General features: G+C 37.1%; 1 protein-coding gene across 4 annotated transcripts in view; it reads right to left on the bottom strand.

Moving 5' to 3' along the window:
- LOC127880948 (plexin-A4-like) overlaps nucleotides 1-15640 on the bottom strand; it is a 159386-nt gene that overhangs the window by 49128 nt on the left and 94618 nt on the right. For all 4 annotated transcript variants that reach the window (XR_008049823.1, XM_052428460.1, XM_052428459.1 and 1 more), the window contains exons 6-7: nucleotides 7533-7662; nucleotides 4510-4696 (exon numbers count right to left, since the gene is read on the bottom strand). Coding sequence is in view for 3 of the 4 variants with exons in the window: in XM_052428460.1 (XP_052284420.1) it covers nucleotides 4510-4696; nucleotides 7533-7662 (317 nt within the window). In the remaining variant the exon portion in view is untranslated. The remainder of the gene's footprint in view (nucleotides 1-4509; nucleotides 4697-7532; nucleotides 7663-15640) is intronic.

Below are 15640 nucleotides of genomic sequence, written 5' to 3'. Positions count from 1 at the left end.
CTGATGGCATAACACACCCCAACCTGCTGATATTTGTTTCAAATGCTGACAGGCTTAATTCTCACTGCCACACACTCTATCTGAAAACTATTGCTGGCATACAACTCATAATAAATCTATTTCCCTGTTTAAATGTCATTTTTTCAAAAAAAGATATGGACTTATGTTTCAAATGGCCAAAACTTTTCATGCTTACAAAGTTTTAAATGTTTTACCTTGTAGGTTACGACTTCAGTATTGGTAAGAATACAAGTATTTCCTTTGGATTTTTTTTTTTAACCATTTAAATAAAAAAAATTGTAACAAGCAAGTCTTTCCATCAAACATTCATAGCAAGCCTTTTATTTGTCAAACATCTGTAGCAAGTGATTCCCTCGGGGCATTTATTTTAGGAAAGGAATTGAACAATAATGGAAGCTTACCTTTTTCAAATACATAAAGCCTGGTGATCCAATTGCTGACACAAGAAGACACAAGATTAAGATCACATCTAATTATACAAGTCATTACTGATAATGCTCCCTTAATGGACTCAAGAAAATAACCATTCTAAGCACAAAGCAGGCAATTGAGCTTTATCACTTTGTTACTAAGTGTTTTCTAATTTGAACTTAAGTGGTATTCATGAATGGTTCAAGGACTGTCCATGTTTTGATTACTTTTCGAGTTGATGATATTAAATGGTTGCACTTAAAAATATATAGGTAACAATTAAATACTATTACGGGGTAATTTACATTCGTAAGTGTTTATCAAGTACCTCCAAGTTTATCTTTTACCACAAAGTAAGCATTAATTATAACAAGAGCACCGCCTTGCGGATGCAGACCACTCATCTATTTTTCTTTTTAAAGGTGTAGGGAACTATCTCAATTTCAATCACAAAGGAAGGAGGGTTGGAGTGGAGAGGGTTGTATAGTGTGGGGGTGTGGTCATTTATTACATTAGCTTCCAAAAATGCAAAATAAATGCAAAAATGTATTTTTTTTTTTTTGGGGGGGGGGGGGGGGGTGTTCTAGGGTGGATTGGTTGGACGGTATTTAAAAAATAAAATAATAAAAATAAATATTTGTGTTTTTTAACCATGTTTGAAAAAAACAAGAGATGTGTTTGTCAGAAACACAATGCCCCCCTATTGCGCCACTTTGAAATTTATATTTTTTTATATTTTTACCATTGACCTTGAAGGATGACCTTGAACTTCCACCACTCAAAATGTGCAGCTTTATGAGAACGCCACTTTGAAATATTATTTTTTTACCTTTGACCTTGAAGGATGACCTTGACGGATGACCTTGAACTTCCACCACTCAAAATGTGCAGCTTCATGATAACGCCACTTTGAAATTATTATTTTTGACCTTTGACCTTGAAGGATGACCTTGACCTGGAAGAATGACCTTGACCTTCCACCACTCAAAATGTGCAGCTTCATGAGAACGCCGCTTTGATTTTATTTTTTTAACCTTTGAACCTGAAGGATGACCTTGACCTTGAAGGATTACCTTGACCTTGAACTTCCACCACTCAAAATGTGCAGCTTCATGAGAACGCCTCTTTGAAATTTTCATTTTTTCATTTTATTTTTTACCTTGAAGGATACCCTTGACCTTGAACTTCCACCACTCAAAATGTGCAGCTTCATGAGAACGCCGCTTTGAAATTTTAATTTTTTTATTTTATTTTTTACCTTGAAGGATACCCTTGACTTTGAACATCCACCACTCAAAATGTGCAGCATCATGATAACGCCGCTTTGAATTTATTTATTTTTTTTGACCTTTGACCTTGACCTTGAAGGATGACCTTTACCTTTCACCACTCAAAATGTGCAGCTTCATGATAACGCCGCTTTGAATTATTATTTTTTTACTTTTGACCTTGAAGGATGACCTTGACCTTGAAGAATGACCTTGACCTTGAACTACCACCACTCAAAATGTGCAGTTTCATGAGAACGCCGCTTTGAAATGTTATTTTTTTGACCTTTGACCTTAAAGGATGACCTTGATCTTGAAGGATGACCTTGACCTTGAACTTCCACCACTCAAAATGTGCAGTGTCATGAGAACGCCACTTTGAATTTTTTAATTATTTTTTTTGACCTTGAAGGATGACCTTGACTTTGAACTTTCACCACTCAAAATGTGCAACTTCATGAGATACACATGCATGCCAAATATCAAGTTGCTATCTTCAATATTAAAAAAGTTATGGCCAATGTTAAAGTTTTCCGATGGACAGACCCCATATATCTGACATTTGACCTTTAAGGATGACCTTGACCGTCACCTTTCACCACTCAAAATTTTCAGCTCCATGAGATACACATGCATGCCAAATATCAAGATTCTATCTTCAATATTAAAAAAAGTTATGGCCAATGTTAAAGTTTTTGGACGGACAGACACCATAAATTTGACATTTGACCTTGAAGGATGACCTTGCCCTTTCACCACTCAAAATGTGCAGCTCCATGAGATACACATGCATGCCAAATATCAAGTTGCTATCTTCAAAAGTGAAAAAGTTATGGCCAATGTTAAAGTTTTTTTTGGACGGACGGACAGACTGACTGACATACTGACGGACAGTTCAACTGCTATATGCCACCCTACTGGGGGCATAAAAAAAAATTGGGGTGGGGGGGGTATAGTGTGAGGGTGTGGTGGTCATTTATTAGATGATCTTTAATAAATAAAATAAAATAATGGGGGGGATTGAGGGGGGATTTGGGGCGGGGTACCCTCATGATAGCATGAAAGTATTTGAAGTTTAAAAGCAATAGCCTTGATACTTTAGAAGTAAAGTGGATCTAAACACAAAATGTAACCATATTTTCAAAGTTACTAAGTAAAAAAAGGGCCATAATTCCGTAAAAATGACAACCAGAGTTATGCAACTTGTCCTTTACTATCCCCTTATGATAGTTTGCAAGTGTTTCAAGTATGAAAGCAATATCTATGATATTTTAGGGGTAAAGTGGACCAAAACACAAAACTTAACCAAATTTTCAAGTATAAAGGGCCCATAATTTCGTCAAAATGCCAGTCAGAGTTACATAACTTTGCCTGCACAGTCCCCTTACTGTGATAGTTAGTAAGTGTTGCAAGTATGAAAGCAATAGCTTTGATACTTAATAGGGGTCATCTGCGAGTCATGATCTATCTACCTATGAAGTTTCATGATCCTTGGCGTATGTGTTCTTGATTTATCATCCGGAAACCATTTTACTATTTCGGGTCACTGTGACCTTGACCTTTGACCTAGTGACCTGAAAATCAACAGGGGTCATCTGCAAGTCATGATCAATCTACCTATGAAGTTTCATGATCCTAGGCATAAGCATTCTTGAGTTATCATCTGGAAACCATTTTACTATTTTGGGTCACCGTGACCTTGACCTTTGACCTAGTGACCTCATAACCAAAAGGGGTCATCTGCGAGTCATGATCAATGTACCTATGAAGTTTCATGATCCTAGGCCCAAGCGTTCTTGAGTTATCATCCGGCAACCACCTGGTGGACGGACGGACCAACCGACATGTGCGAAGCAATATACCCCCTCTTCTTCGAAGGGGGGCATTATAAAGGAAAAAAAATGTTGTTTTTTTGAAGGGGGGGGGGGGGTAGGGGGGGGGAGGGGAGAGGGGGTATAATGTGGAGTGGGGTAATTTATTAGATGATGTTAAAAAAAAAATGGGGGGGGGTAGGGGGGTAAGAGGGGGTATAATGTGGGGTGTGGTAATTAATTAGATGATGTTTAAAAGAAAAAAAAATTGGGGGGGGGGGAGGTTGGGGAGGGGGGGGTAGGGGGTATAATGTGAGGTGTGGTAATTTATTAGATGATGTTTAAAAAAAAATGGGGGTGGAGGATGGGGGGGGGGGGGGGTTCTGGGTAGGGGCATGGGGTATTGTTTGGGTGGAAACCATTGTGGTATTCAGGTATGTGTTGTTTTGTCAAAGTTATAAAAAAATGTGATCATAAATAAAGAAGTTATGGCAATTTAAGCAAAATGTTCAATTATCTAAGTGTAAAAGGTCCATAATTATGTCAAAATGCTTGATACAGTGGTCTGCTCTTGTTTATAGGTTGGGGGTGATGTTGGTTAACAAGTATGCAAAATATGAAAGCAATATGTCAAGGGAAAAAGAAAATAAATGGGGTAGTACGAAAACTTTAACATTTGCTGCATATTCTAAGTGGAAAAGGGGCCATAATTATGACAAAATGCTTGATAGAGTTGTCTGCTCTTGTTTATAGGTTGGGGTCATGTTGGTAAACAAGTATGCAAAATATGAAAGCAATATGTCAAGGGACAATGAAAATAATTGGGGTAGTACGAAAACTTTAACATTTGCACGCCAACGGACAAGCCGACGCTGGGGTGAGTAGGATAGCTCCACTATATATATTTCATATATAATAGTCGAGCTAAAAATGGCCCCTTGCTGGATTTCAAGGACAGAATATGGCTAAATATCTCGGGTGCTGCTCTCAAAGTATACCTTCTCCTGTGGGTATTGGTGGCAGTTTGTAGTCCTCTGGGGTCTCGCACTTGATGCCGGCGGCATTGTTTGGCGGCAAGGTGGTGTTGGTCGTCAAGATGTTGTATGATGCTGTGTTTTTCTCGTACCGAAACACGCACTGGTACGTACCGGAGAAGTATGGCTGGTTGGACACATTCAACTGAAGCTGTAACGAAACACACAAAAACAAGTTAGTACCAGCGGTAAAACAATGGAGCCCCATCATGCCAAAATGGCTCTTATGACTTATTCTGCCAGGGTAGCTCCAGATCAGTCTTGGCATCCCTGCAGTCTGGTCTGGAGCTACCCTGTCCACAAATGAGACCATGAACCCTTGAGTACCAGACTGCACGTTTACACAGGCCAGTCTGGAGCTATGCTAGCAAGCTAAAGATACATTTATTCGTTTATTCATGGACAAATGTTAACTTTCAACATAATTCTTAAGCATGTAATTACATGAAAAAGCTTGGGCTTATAAAGACTCTCTTAAGTCTTTTTCCTGAGAAGAACCAGTACTTTTCTGTCTTAAGAAAGATCCAGATAATGCTCACAGTGGGACTCGAACCCGGGACCTCCTGGTCACAAGACAGATAACGGATAGTTGTTCATTAGAGTGTTAATGCTGTTTGCAAATAAAGGATATATATTTCCTGAAGATCTAGATCAGCTGTTACATACACTTACTCCACATCCTGCCTTGTCTATACATCTAACTTCTACTGGGGCTTCAAAATTCATTAAGCAAAAGAGATACAGAATAATGTGTGCCAAATAAAATAATCAATGCAACCAAGGAAAAGCTATGAAACACATTTAGAGGGAATACATAACAACTTTTAAAACCTGTTAATTGAAAACACTACAGCACAGTTTGCCAAATTTCATTCAAACAAGTATCAATGTCTGCACTAATTCAATTTCAAGAAGGCATTGAGGTAAACTTCCATGTGTTAAAACAATTACAGTGAACAAAATTGCTGAATATAAAAAGGCAGAAGATGAGCATGGTTTCTGCTTGTTCTTGTCTGAATTAATTCAACGTACTGAATTCATACCTGGCTCAATTCAAAACAAGAATGCAGCAATTTGGCTTCATAATTACAAAAAGGCGTTTATATTTTTAATTTATTGACATTTTGAAGTAGTATTCTGCTGAAGGGAATTCAGAAAACAATGTTAGATAACTGTTTAATATTTCATTAGAACGAAACGAGACACACAATAATATCTGCTAGCTATATTATGAGCAAAATATAAAGCCTTTAATATAAACTTTACTCAAGAGAAAGTCAACCCTGTATTAAGAGACAACAAGGGAAAAACCAAAAGTGGTCTCTTAATAAAATGGTCTTTAAAAGAAGACAAATCCGGACTAAAGTAAATTCATCCTCAGTTTCAAAGACATAGACGGATTCTGCGACACAACTGTCTTGTTTAACATTTAAATTACATAAAATAATCCAGATATTAGTGTAGTTAAACATATTAATACCTTGCAATTTTATAACTAGTAATAATCCAACAAAACTAGAGCTTTGTCACAGACATGACCAATACCCCCACATGCCTCATTGACACAGAATATTTTGCATGTTGTCTTCACAAAACACAGCTGACACCATGCTCAATGTTTTAAGCGCACTTAGTGACCCCGTGACCTGGTTTTTGACCCTGCATGGCCCATGTTCGAACTTGACCTACACATCATCTAGATACAACTTCTGACCAAGTGTGGTGAAGATCGGATGAAAACTACTTGAATTAGAGAGATGACACCATGCTGAATGTGTTAAACGTACTAAGTGACCCAGTGACCTAGTTTTTAACCCAGCATGACCCATATTCGAACTTGACCTAGAAATCATCTAGATACAACTTCTGACCAAGTTTGGTGAAGATCTGATGAAAACTAATTGAATTAGAGAGCAGACACCATGCTCAATGTTTAAAATGCACTAAGTGACCCCGTGACCTTGTTTTTGACCTGCCATGACCCATGTTTGAACTTGGCCTAGACATGATCTAGATACAACTTCTGACCACGTTTGGTGAAGCTCTGATGAAAACTACTTGAATTAGAGAGCAGACAACATGCTGAATGTTCAAAACGCAGTAAGTGACCCCGTGACCTAGTTTTTGACCTGGCAAGGCCCATGTTCAAACTTGACCTAGACATCATCTAGATAAAACTTCTGACCAAGTTTGGTGAAGATCGGATGAAAACAACTTGAACTGACCGACCCACAGACAAGCTCACTCCTATATACCCCCCTAAACTTCGTTCAGTGGGGGTATAACAATGCTGCTGTTTTTGACAATAAACGTGCTTTAAAAACATGTGTAAACACCAACGTACGCATTTTTAAAAATGTACAGGACGTTGGTATATCGGAACTAATCGGCCTTTCGCGGAAAGCCGAGACAAATTTATATTATTGTTTATGCTGAGTTATGACAATTGCAAGTAATTGGTACTGAGCATGCATGAACCATGTGTTTAATATCAGCGCATTGGGTAGAGCTCTTAACTGTTAACTTCACCATCGTTCTCAGTAAATCGTTAAAAAGGCAGAGTTATGCACCTGCTATTACGCGATTGGTTTAGAATGATGAGTTAGACAAAGGGAACCATTTTCGTCGGCTAGAAAGTGTCCTCTTATTGCTTCTTGACAGGAAGCAGCTTTCCTTTGATTAGGTCAAACTGACAATGGATCTTCAATCATTTTTTTCCTAAACCAGCAACAGATTTTCAAATTTTACAATCATGTGGCCACTAAATCCAATATTTGGACATCAAAATACTTGGAAATCAGCAATCGCTAGTCACGTAAGACAAAAGTCAATTTATACAATATCAAAATAGAGTGAAAACACTCTGGGGGAACTCAAAGTGTTCGCATAACTCAAAGATCGCTTAATTCTTCTTCTTCATCGTCCCACTATTGATTTATCTCTTTCAGTATTTCCATGCACACTGTGCACAATGCTAAGCCACTCACCTCTGTTGACTTCTGTTTTTTCTGTATCTGTTGAGGGGTGACACTGGTAATGCTGGGACATGTTTGGCCCTTGTATGGCAGCCAGCGCAGGGCCTGCGTGTACTCCTGGCACTCTGCGCGCAGGCTGCACCTGAAATACACACAAAAACACACCAGTGTTGAGAATAATTTGCATACTTTAATCTTTAGATAACTCATGTTCAAACATCTCCAAATGTCTGGCACCTAGTCAACGGAACTAGAGATTCTGTTCTTTACTAAACAATTTTAAATTTCTGCACTAGCAACAAACAGTAATGTTGTCAATAGTCTGCCAATATGCCAATCAGACGAAGAAATATTTAAGATTGCTTTAGGAAATATCTTTTTTTTTTACTATTACCTCTACGTAAAACTGATCAAATATAGTTGGATTATTAGATTGCAAACATGTAATTAAAACTTGCCAAATTGTCTTGCCTATAAAATGAGGAAAACATTAATAAGACTTCACCAACAAAGAGACTCGGAGACTTTATAGTCTAGGCAAAAAAACAACATTAAGTAAACATAATTATACAAATGGCAGAAAAACACCGCCCAACACCAGTTTATCAGTTTGTATGCAATGTAAAGTAAGGTTGTTAACAGGAATAAACTCCAGCATTGGAAAGCTGAGCTGTTGATCTCTGTTGACCAGACAATGATTAATCACCGGATTAACAAGCAAGCACACACTGGCCAACAGAGGCCATTTACAATAGGCCCTTGTCCTCAGGATACATACTACCAGCAACACACCTAAAAAAACAAATCACTAACAGAGACAATATCTGGCAGCAGCATCAATACAACAGCAAATCAACATCAGAAGGCAATGGTGTACCAATATCTCTACATCCTTAATGATGTACCAATATTTGTACATCCTAAATTAATAACTGTCAAATTCTCTTGCAATGAGATGCCAACTTCTCATTTTCTTCTCAAGAATCATCCAGGGCATCTTTGTAATTTTGGTCAATCTGTCCTAGGCTAGACATCAGGCCAGTAATTTACTGAGTGTGAGTCACTTAACTCTTTCAGTGCTGGAACCGAATTTTGAAGGTCTTTGCAAACAGTTTGGATCCAGATGAGACGCCACAGAACTATTCTGATAGTATTCTTTGAAGAAAAAAAATCGAAAATAAAATGCAAATTTTAGAAATTCAGCAGACAACATTTTAGCAAAAGACAAATTTCCCATCATGCAAAGGGTTAAGGTGTTCTACCAGGGAGATTTCTCCATTTCTCCTCTTATCAAATTGATGCATGTTTGATACATGCTCTGTGTGTATCCGGTTAGCACATACATTCATCATGTCTCCATGAGGGAGATCATACAAAATAAGATACCAAAACTCATGAATAAGGCCTTGGCAATGATGATTCATGCTATTTAGAAGTGTCAATGCCACTGATATTAATGTTTGGGGTTCATACAATCAAATGCCTTTCAGGCACAGGGCATTTTCATGTTTAAAGATGTTTTTATTGAAATATGCAAGCCAAGATGAGGAAATCCAGGTTTTCCAAGGAGTACTGTAATCCCTCAAGAGAACAGTAATCTCCTGTTCAATTAATCAGAAAATGGATGACAGAAAATATTAAGACTACTTTTTTTGCATGTGAACCCATTTTGCACATGTTTAGATCCATTAACTGTAAGATGTTTGTTGTTGCAATCCTTCGTAGGGTAGTATGTTATTTATGAATAACATAATGCCAATTACCAGTTTGTGTGTTTAGTCTCACTACAGCAAAAGTGCAAAGAATAATTTAAATGCAGCACAACTTTTTATGTTTGATTAGAACTAATGAATAAATTTGTGTTTAAAATCAATTGAATAAACAATGACCAAGGTCCCTATTGTTTATTGTGTTTGTTTCAATAACTTAAACAAGAGCACCGCATAACGAGTGCCACGCTTGGCTGCGAAAGCTTGTCAGATTAATTTTTTTTAGAGGTCACAGTGACCTTGACCTTTGACCTAGTGACCCCAAAATGGGTGTGGCGTGTAGAACTCATCAAGGTGCATCTACATATGAAGTTTCAAAGTTGTAGGTGGAAGCACTTTGATTTTAGAGCCAATGTTAAGGTTTTAGCACAACGCCGGCGGACGACACGACAAGATGGCTTTGACAATACCTCGGGTTTTCTCCGAAAACAGTCTCGCTAAAAACACTACTCTGGAGCCAGTCCGAAACAACAACCAGTGAAAATCAAACAACAATATGGGACATTTGAAGCCCTAAAATGGCATACTCTTTATAAGTCTACTAGGTTGGCGCTATGGAAAAAAACGTAGTCGCCAAATCTAGGAGGGACCAGGGCATGCCCCCCTGAAAGTTTTTGGATCCTTGATCGTCTGTGGTGCGTTTTGGGGCTTTTTTCTGAGCAAAATTAAGACTATTTTTGTCTGAAATTAGCCTTGTTTTGCTTGAAAATTTTTCTTTGCTGGTTTAGCCACTTGCTGACATTTTGCAGCCGATTTTTTTGTTTACATAGACACCGGTGGCGTAGTGATAATGATACTTTAACACCGTTAAACAGTTTTCGGTACATGTGGTATTTAGGTTTGAAACCATTAAAACAGCCCGCCCGTCTCGGTAGTAATTATATGACATTTTAGAAAATCCAAACATTACTTTTTTTTCATTTTTTTTTTGTTTTTGAAGAAATTCGTGAGAAATTATTTAGTCAGCATGAGACCGTCATTGCATGTCAAAAACCGTGAGACTCACGACAAAACCATGAGACTTGACAGGTAGATGTTTCCGATTCTGCACTATTTTAGACGGCCTCAGAACACGAACCAAAATTCGGTCATTTCCTGAGTTTACATTATTTTGTCCGCTTTCTTTTCTAAAGAATTGTGTTAATTTCTGTTGCTTCGACTTTTCATTTTCGCTCGCAGAATCCTGGTTTTTCCCGGATTCTGCAACTCACTTTCTAAATCAATCTTTCAAGTCGCATAGCGACCGTAAAGGGAAGTTACTCTTATCTACTTTTTTAGTCAATCAAAATCGTTGTTTCTTAGGAAATTAATTTATAGTGGCTATGTCAATGCTATAACTCCGCCCATCTGATTAAATGACAATTCCGTACTGGTTGATTGGATAACGTTGAATCGTAACATCTATAGCATAGGTCATTACTCTGCACGCTTCAGTGATTCAGTTATCACGTAAGTCGCCAAGTAACCCAAATGTTTGAAAAGTCTAGTTGCAGTGTAAAGTGTGACCAATTAAGACATTAGCCATGTGGATTATCGACCTAGGCGGTCGTTATTACCTGTGTAATCTTAGCGACGTTTCTGGCGATTTATACGGCCTGAAAACAGGCATTTAGAGTGTGCATTTATAAAGCATAGGGTCTATTTTTTTCAATCGCCAATTTCATGAAAATCTTATTTTTAATCGCCAGCTAGGAATTGTAATCGCCAATGGCGATTTCGGCGATCGGTAACGCTAATGTAGAGTCTATAATAATTATTAAGAAAATATCAAGAGCAAATAACCAGGGCTTCCAATTCAAACTATTGAAATCTCTGTCAAATGTACTTGTATAATAATGTCTCAGTCAATTTTAATGTACAAAGAAACTGCGAAACATAAAGAAGAGAAGTCCAACAAATGCTTGACATAAGAATAAAGACCACATAGTTTATCTGTCCCATGTGACATTTATTCCTTATATTGTAAGACAGGGATTATATATAAGAGATAATATCTGTCTAGACAAGGGAACTTCACAAACCTGATATTTCAGCATGTATTACTATGACAGTTAAGTAAATACAATCTGCAGAAAATGTGCAAAACAAAATACAAGGTTATGGATTATACAAGATAAAATAGAGCTTAGTCAGCTTAGTGACTAACCCTTTGCATGCTGGGAAATTTGTCGTCTGCTAAAATGTCGTCTGCAGAATTTCTAAAATTAGCATTTTCTTCGATTTTTTTCCAAAGAATACTATCAGAATAGCAAACACTTTGGATCCTGATGAGACGCCACGTTCTGTGGCGTCTCATCTGGATCCAAACTGTTTGCAAAGGCCTTCAAAATTCGGTTCCCGCACTGAAAGGGCTAAACAAATAAGCCCCTTCTGCACAGGCTTTCTCACAGGCATATCAGCCATGCCAATAGTTGTGTCCAAGGGCTCTTTCTCACAGGCATATCAGCCATGCCAATAGTTGTGTCCAAGGGCTCTAAGATTTGTTCTAGTTTTTAGACACATGATTCAACCCAGATCCAAACTCAATTTTTTCCTCAGAACACTAGATTACAACTCATTCCTGTAGGCATCTCAGCATGTTAAAACTTGATTACAACTTATAACTTAAAAGAGTGGAACAATCAGACATCATGTTGTCTTTGTCAAGCTCCTTTTTTTAGTTAAATAATGTTGTGGATTAAAGTCCACATGTGTTCATGGATTAAAAAGCATCACTAATGTATTGGTTATCCCTAGTGGCCTTGATAACAAAGAAAAGAACTAATGGAAAAGTTCCATTGTAGCTTTTTTAAGGTGATTATTTATGCACAAGAGTATCACTTTTACAATAACCTGACTTGCTATATTGTTATGTTGATACAACTAGAGCCATGATTGAATTTACACAGCTGAACAATAAACAGTTTAAACAGGAAACAGTTTTCTCTTTCTATTAATAGTGGCCTTGACATTAATTTGCAGCTAAACATAAGCTAGGTTTGCATGCATGGTTGCTTTGTCCAAAGTTGAATCATGATTGATCTATGCAAACTAAAGGTTATTGACCTGAAAGCACCAGTTTAAAACCCACAACCTATCACCTGCAATAACCAAATATAATAACCAGGATTTTCAAATTCATTGAAAACCTGGTCAAAAACTGAATTTTGCTCTCGTAGTCAAAAAGCTTTGCCAAAACAATATTTTCAAATACTTGTAAATTTATAAGAGACATGCATTTAACACCAGAACAAAAATTATCCTTTTAACTGAAGTGCTCAAACATATCCCATTAATCATTCCCCAACAATCTATACATCAAACAGTTGATTACCTGTGAACCTGCTACATTAACCCAGATGACACCACAATGGACTCTAAATGGCATTATCAAATATACATTTATGAACTGTAGAATAGGAATACCTCCATGCAGAAAACAAAACAAATAATTTACAGCAATTATATCAGATTTATGTTTGATAACCCATTGATCACATTTTGATTCAAGCATGTAATAGTCTTATCACCATGTTGTGACACAACATTTTATCTAGCTACATATTATGTTGCAAATTAAGTTGCATGATTATTTTTTACCTGCATTTAAATGGCGATTAAATTCCATATATTGTCTCAACTTACAATGCAGCTATAGACAATCCTAATCATTATGACCAGATCTTGTCATCAGAATGATATACATATCTAACCCAACATTCTTGTAAGGCATGTTCAATTTGCAACAAAGAAAAACCGAGTTTCTCCCTCTGAAAAATGTTGCAAAAATATAACAGTCTCAGTTGCCTAATATATATTTTTTTGCATATTACTATAAATTGAATATTTGCATTTGCATAAATTTAACCAATTTAGGGGCAAGTACAATTGTACTTACCCTCACTTTTAGAGATTAATCTATGAAATCTATATTAACTCTTTCAGTGCTGGAACCGAATTTTGAAGGCCTTTGCAAACAGTTTGGATCCAGATGAGACACCACAGAACATGGCGTCTCATCAGGATCCAAACTGTTTGCTATTCTGATAGTATTCTTTGAAAAAAATCGAAGAAAATGCTAATTTTAGAAATTCAGCAGACGACATTTTAGCAGACGACAAATCTCCCAGCATGCAAAGGGTTAAATCTTATAATGCTGATGTCATGTATACTAATTTTCTAATGAATAGGCCACAGTCCAGGGTTGGTCAAAATTCTGTTCAAACAATACAAAGGGGTTCGGCCACCACAGAATTACTATAACCAAAGACAACTAGTAAACTCTAACAATAAATTGTATTTGTCTTTATACCAGGGGTGTCAATTGTCCCAAATTTGAAATCCGGAAAATTAAGCCGTATGTCCCGTATGATAAAGGGACAAGAGGGCCCAACCCCCCGAGCCCTAGCTTATTGTTCTTTTTTTTAATAGTCTTTCTAGGTGCAATTTCTGGTGAGTACAATGCGAAATATTATAAACCAAACCATCCGTAACACCGCAGGTGTATTTGTCATTCTAAACAAATGATATTAAGAACTTCGAAATTAAATTAAAATCGACAAACCAGCGTATCCGAAAACGACTGTCCGAAAACATGTCGCGATACATCATTTGCAAATGAAATAAAATATGCATATCGTTTGACTGCAGAAAATGAAAACCAGTAACCAGTTACCTAGCAAATACGCAGTCAATATATAATTTGATTAACATATTGTTTTAAAATATGATATTGCAGTGCTTTACTTAGCCAGCTACTGCTCATGTCAGTGCCAGCCGCTTACCAATCAGAAATCAATAAATAAAATCGGTACCAAGCGCAAATGTCCGGAATGCCGACGATGCTATAACAATATTCGTTCTGAAATGATCGCGCACTAAAAGAATTACGTCCCTACCCCCACCCGCCTTAAACAAACTCATCGGATTTACATTCACCTCAAAATCAACCCTGGACGGCTCAAATCCGGATTTCCGGAATAATCCGGAAAATTGACACCCCTGTTATACAGAGAATTACTAACAAATGAATATTTTGGTTATTTCATGATATTAAAAGGACAATCTCAGAAAGCAATGATTATGTATTTTTTCACACAGACAAACTTACTACCAGGACTGGTTTAAAGGTTTTTACTAAGTTCAACAACAAAGGAATCATCTCACAGGGGGCCTGGGTGTGACAATGGGAAGATTTAAGCCCTAAACCACAAGACTTAGTGCAACCTGTTTGATTACTGATCCACACAATTCCAACCTTCAATCCAATACAGGAAGTGTCATAGGTCAACATGAATCATTAGGTACACATGAGACCAAGTTATTATTCATTAAAAAAAAAGTAAATAAGCTGCGCTCTAGGAACACCAGTCTTAATTCCTGCGCGCCAAGTTGTCTCAGATTAGCCTGTGCAATCTGCACATGCTAATCAAGGATCAAACTTTGGGTCTTAAATGGATTTTTTTAAAGAAGAGACTTCCTTTAAACAAAAAATTCCAAGAAAACGGACTTCAAAGACTAATCTAGAACAACACTTTAAACAAATGCATAACATGTAAGCTTGGTTTTCTCAAGGTAAGGCTTACATTCAAAAGTGAGTTTAAAATAAATACCACATCATTTCCTCACTAAAGCCCCGATATATGTTTTTCTAATGACATTACCCTACACTATCAAAATATATAGATTAATTAAAACACATTTTTCACTTAAATTCAACAATTCAAAAACAATAAATCTTGAAATGACTCAAATGCTTCTTGATTAAAAACAAACACTCAAGAGCACTCAGTGTCAAAACCCCAAAATAGAAGATATGGCTTATCAGTGTCAAAAATATGCTCAAAAAGTTGTTTTGTGTGAATGATTGCACCTCAATTACTTGCCAATATTTTTTATATCATTAACACACAGCAAGTGATAAATGACTCAAGTAAATATTTACATTTGCACTCAAGTTAGCCTAAGATACATTTGGATTATTAAGTTTACTGGATTTTCAACAGGCCTGTAGTGTGTCTTAAAAAACATCCAGTTGGTACTGTCTCTAACCCCACCCGACCTGGATGACAAGATGACGACAGACAGCCAAACAAACAGACATTGACAGGGTGGTGTGAGTGTAGTAGGCATTTGAGGTTGGGATGGTGTTGAGTTGGTGTCTGTAAGAAAAAGAAAGTTCCTGGGGCAAAGAGAATTGTACAAGAGTTGTCTTAATCCAGAGATGATCCCCAGTTGCAACTTCCTTGTTTGAAGACCGATGGAGTTCAAGTATGGCAAGGCTGCCCCCACATTCAACTTTTGTATCAAAACTAAGCAGATGTCCCAAATAACCTGTTTATAGCCAAATTTAACACTTTGCCTCTTAGTGTA

Source organism: Dreissena polymorpha, chromosome 5, assembly GCF_020536995.1.
Source record: "Dreissena polymorpha isolate Duluth1 chromosome 5, UMN_Dpol_1.0, whole genome shotgun sequence".
Taxonomy (NCBI): Eukaryota; Metazoa; Mollusca; class Bivalvia; order Myida; family Dreissenidae; genus Dreissena; species Dreissena polymorpha.
The sequence above is the reverse complement of the archived record's forward strand: the minus strand, read 5'-3'. Positions and strand labels throughout refer to the sequence as shown.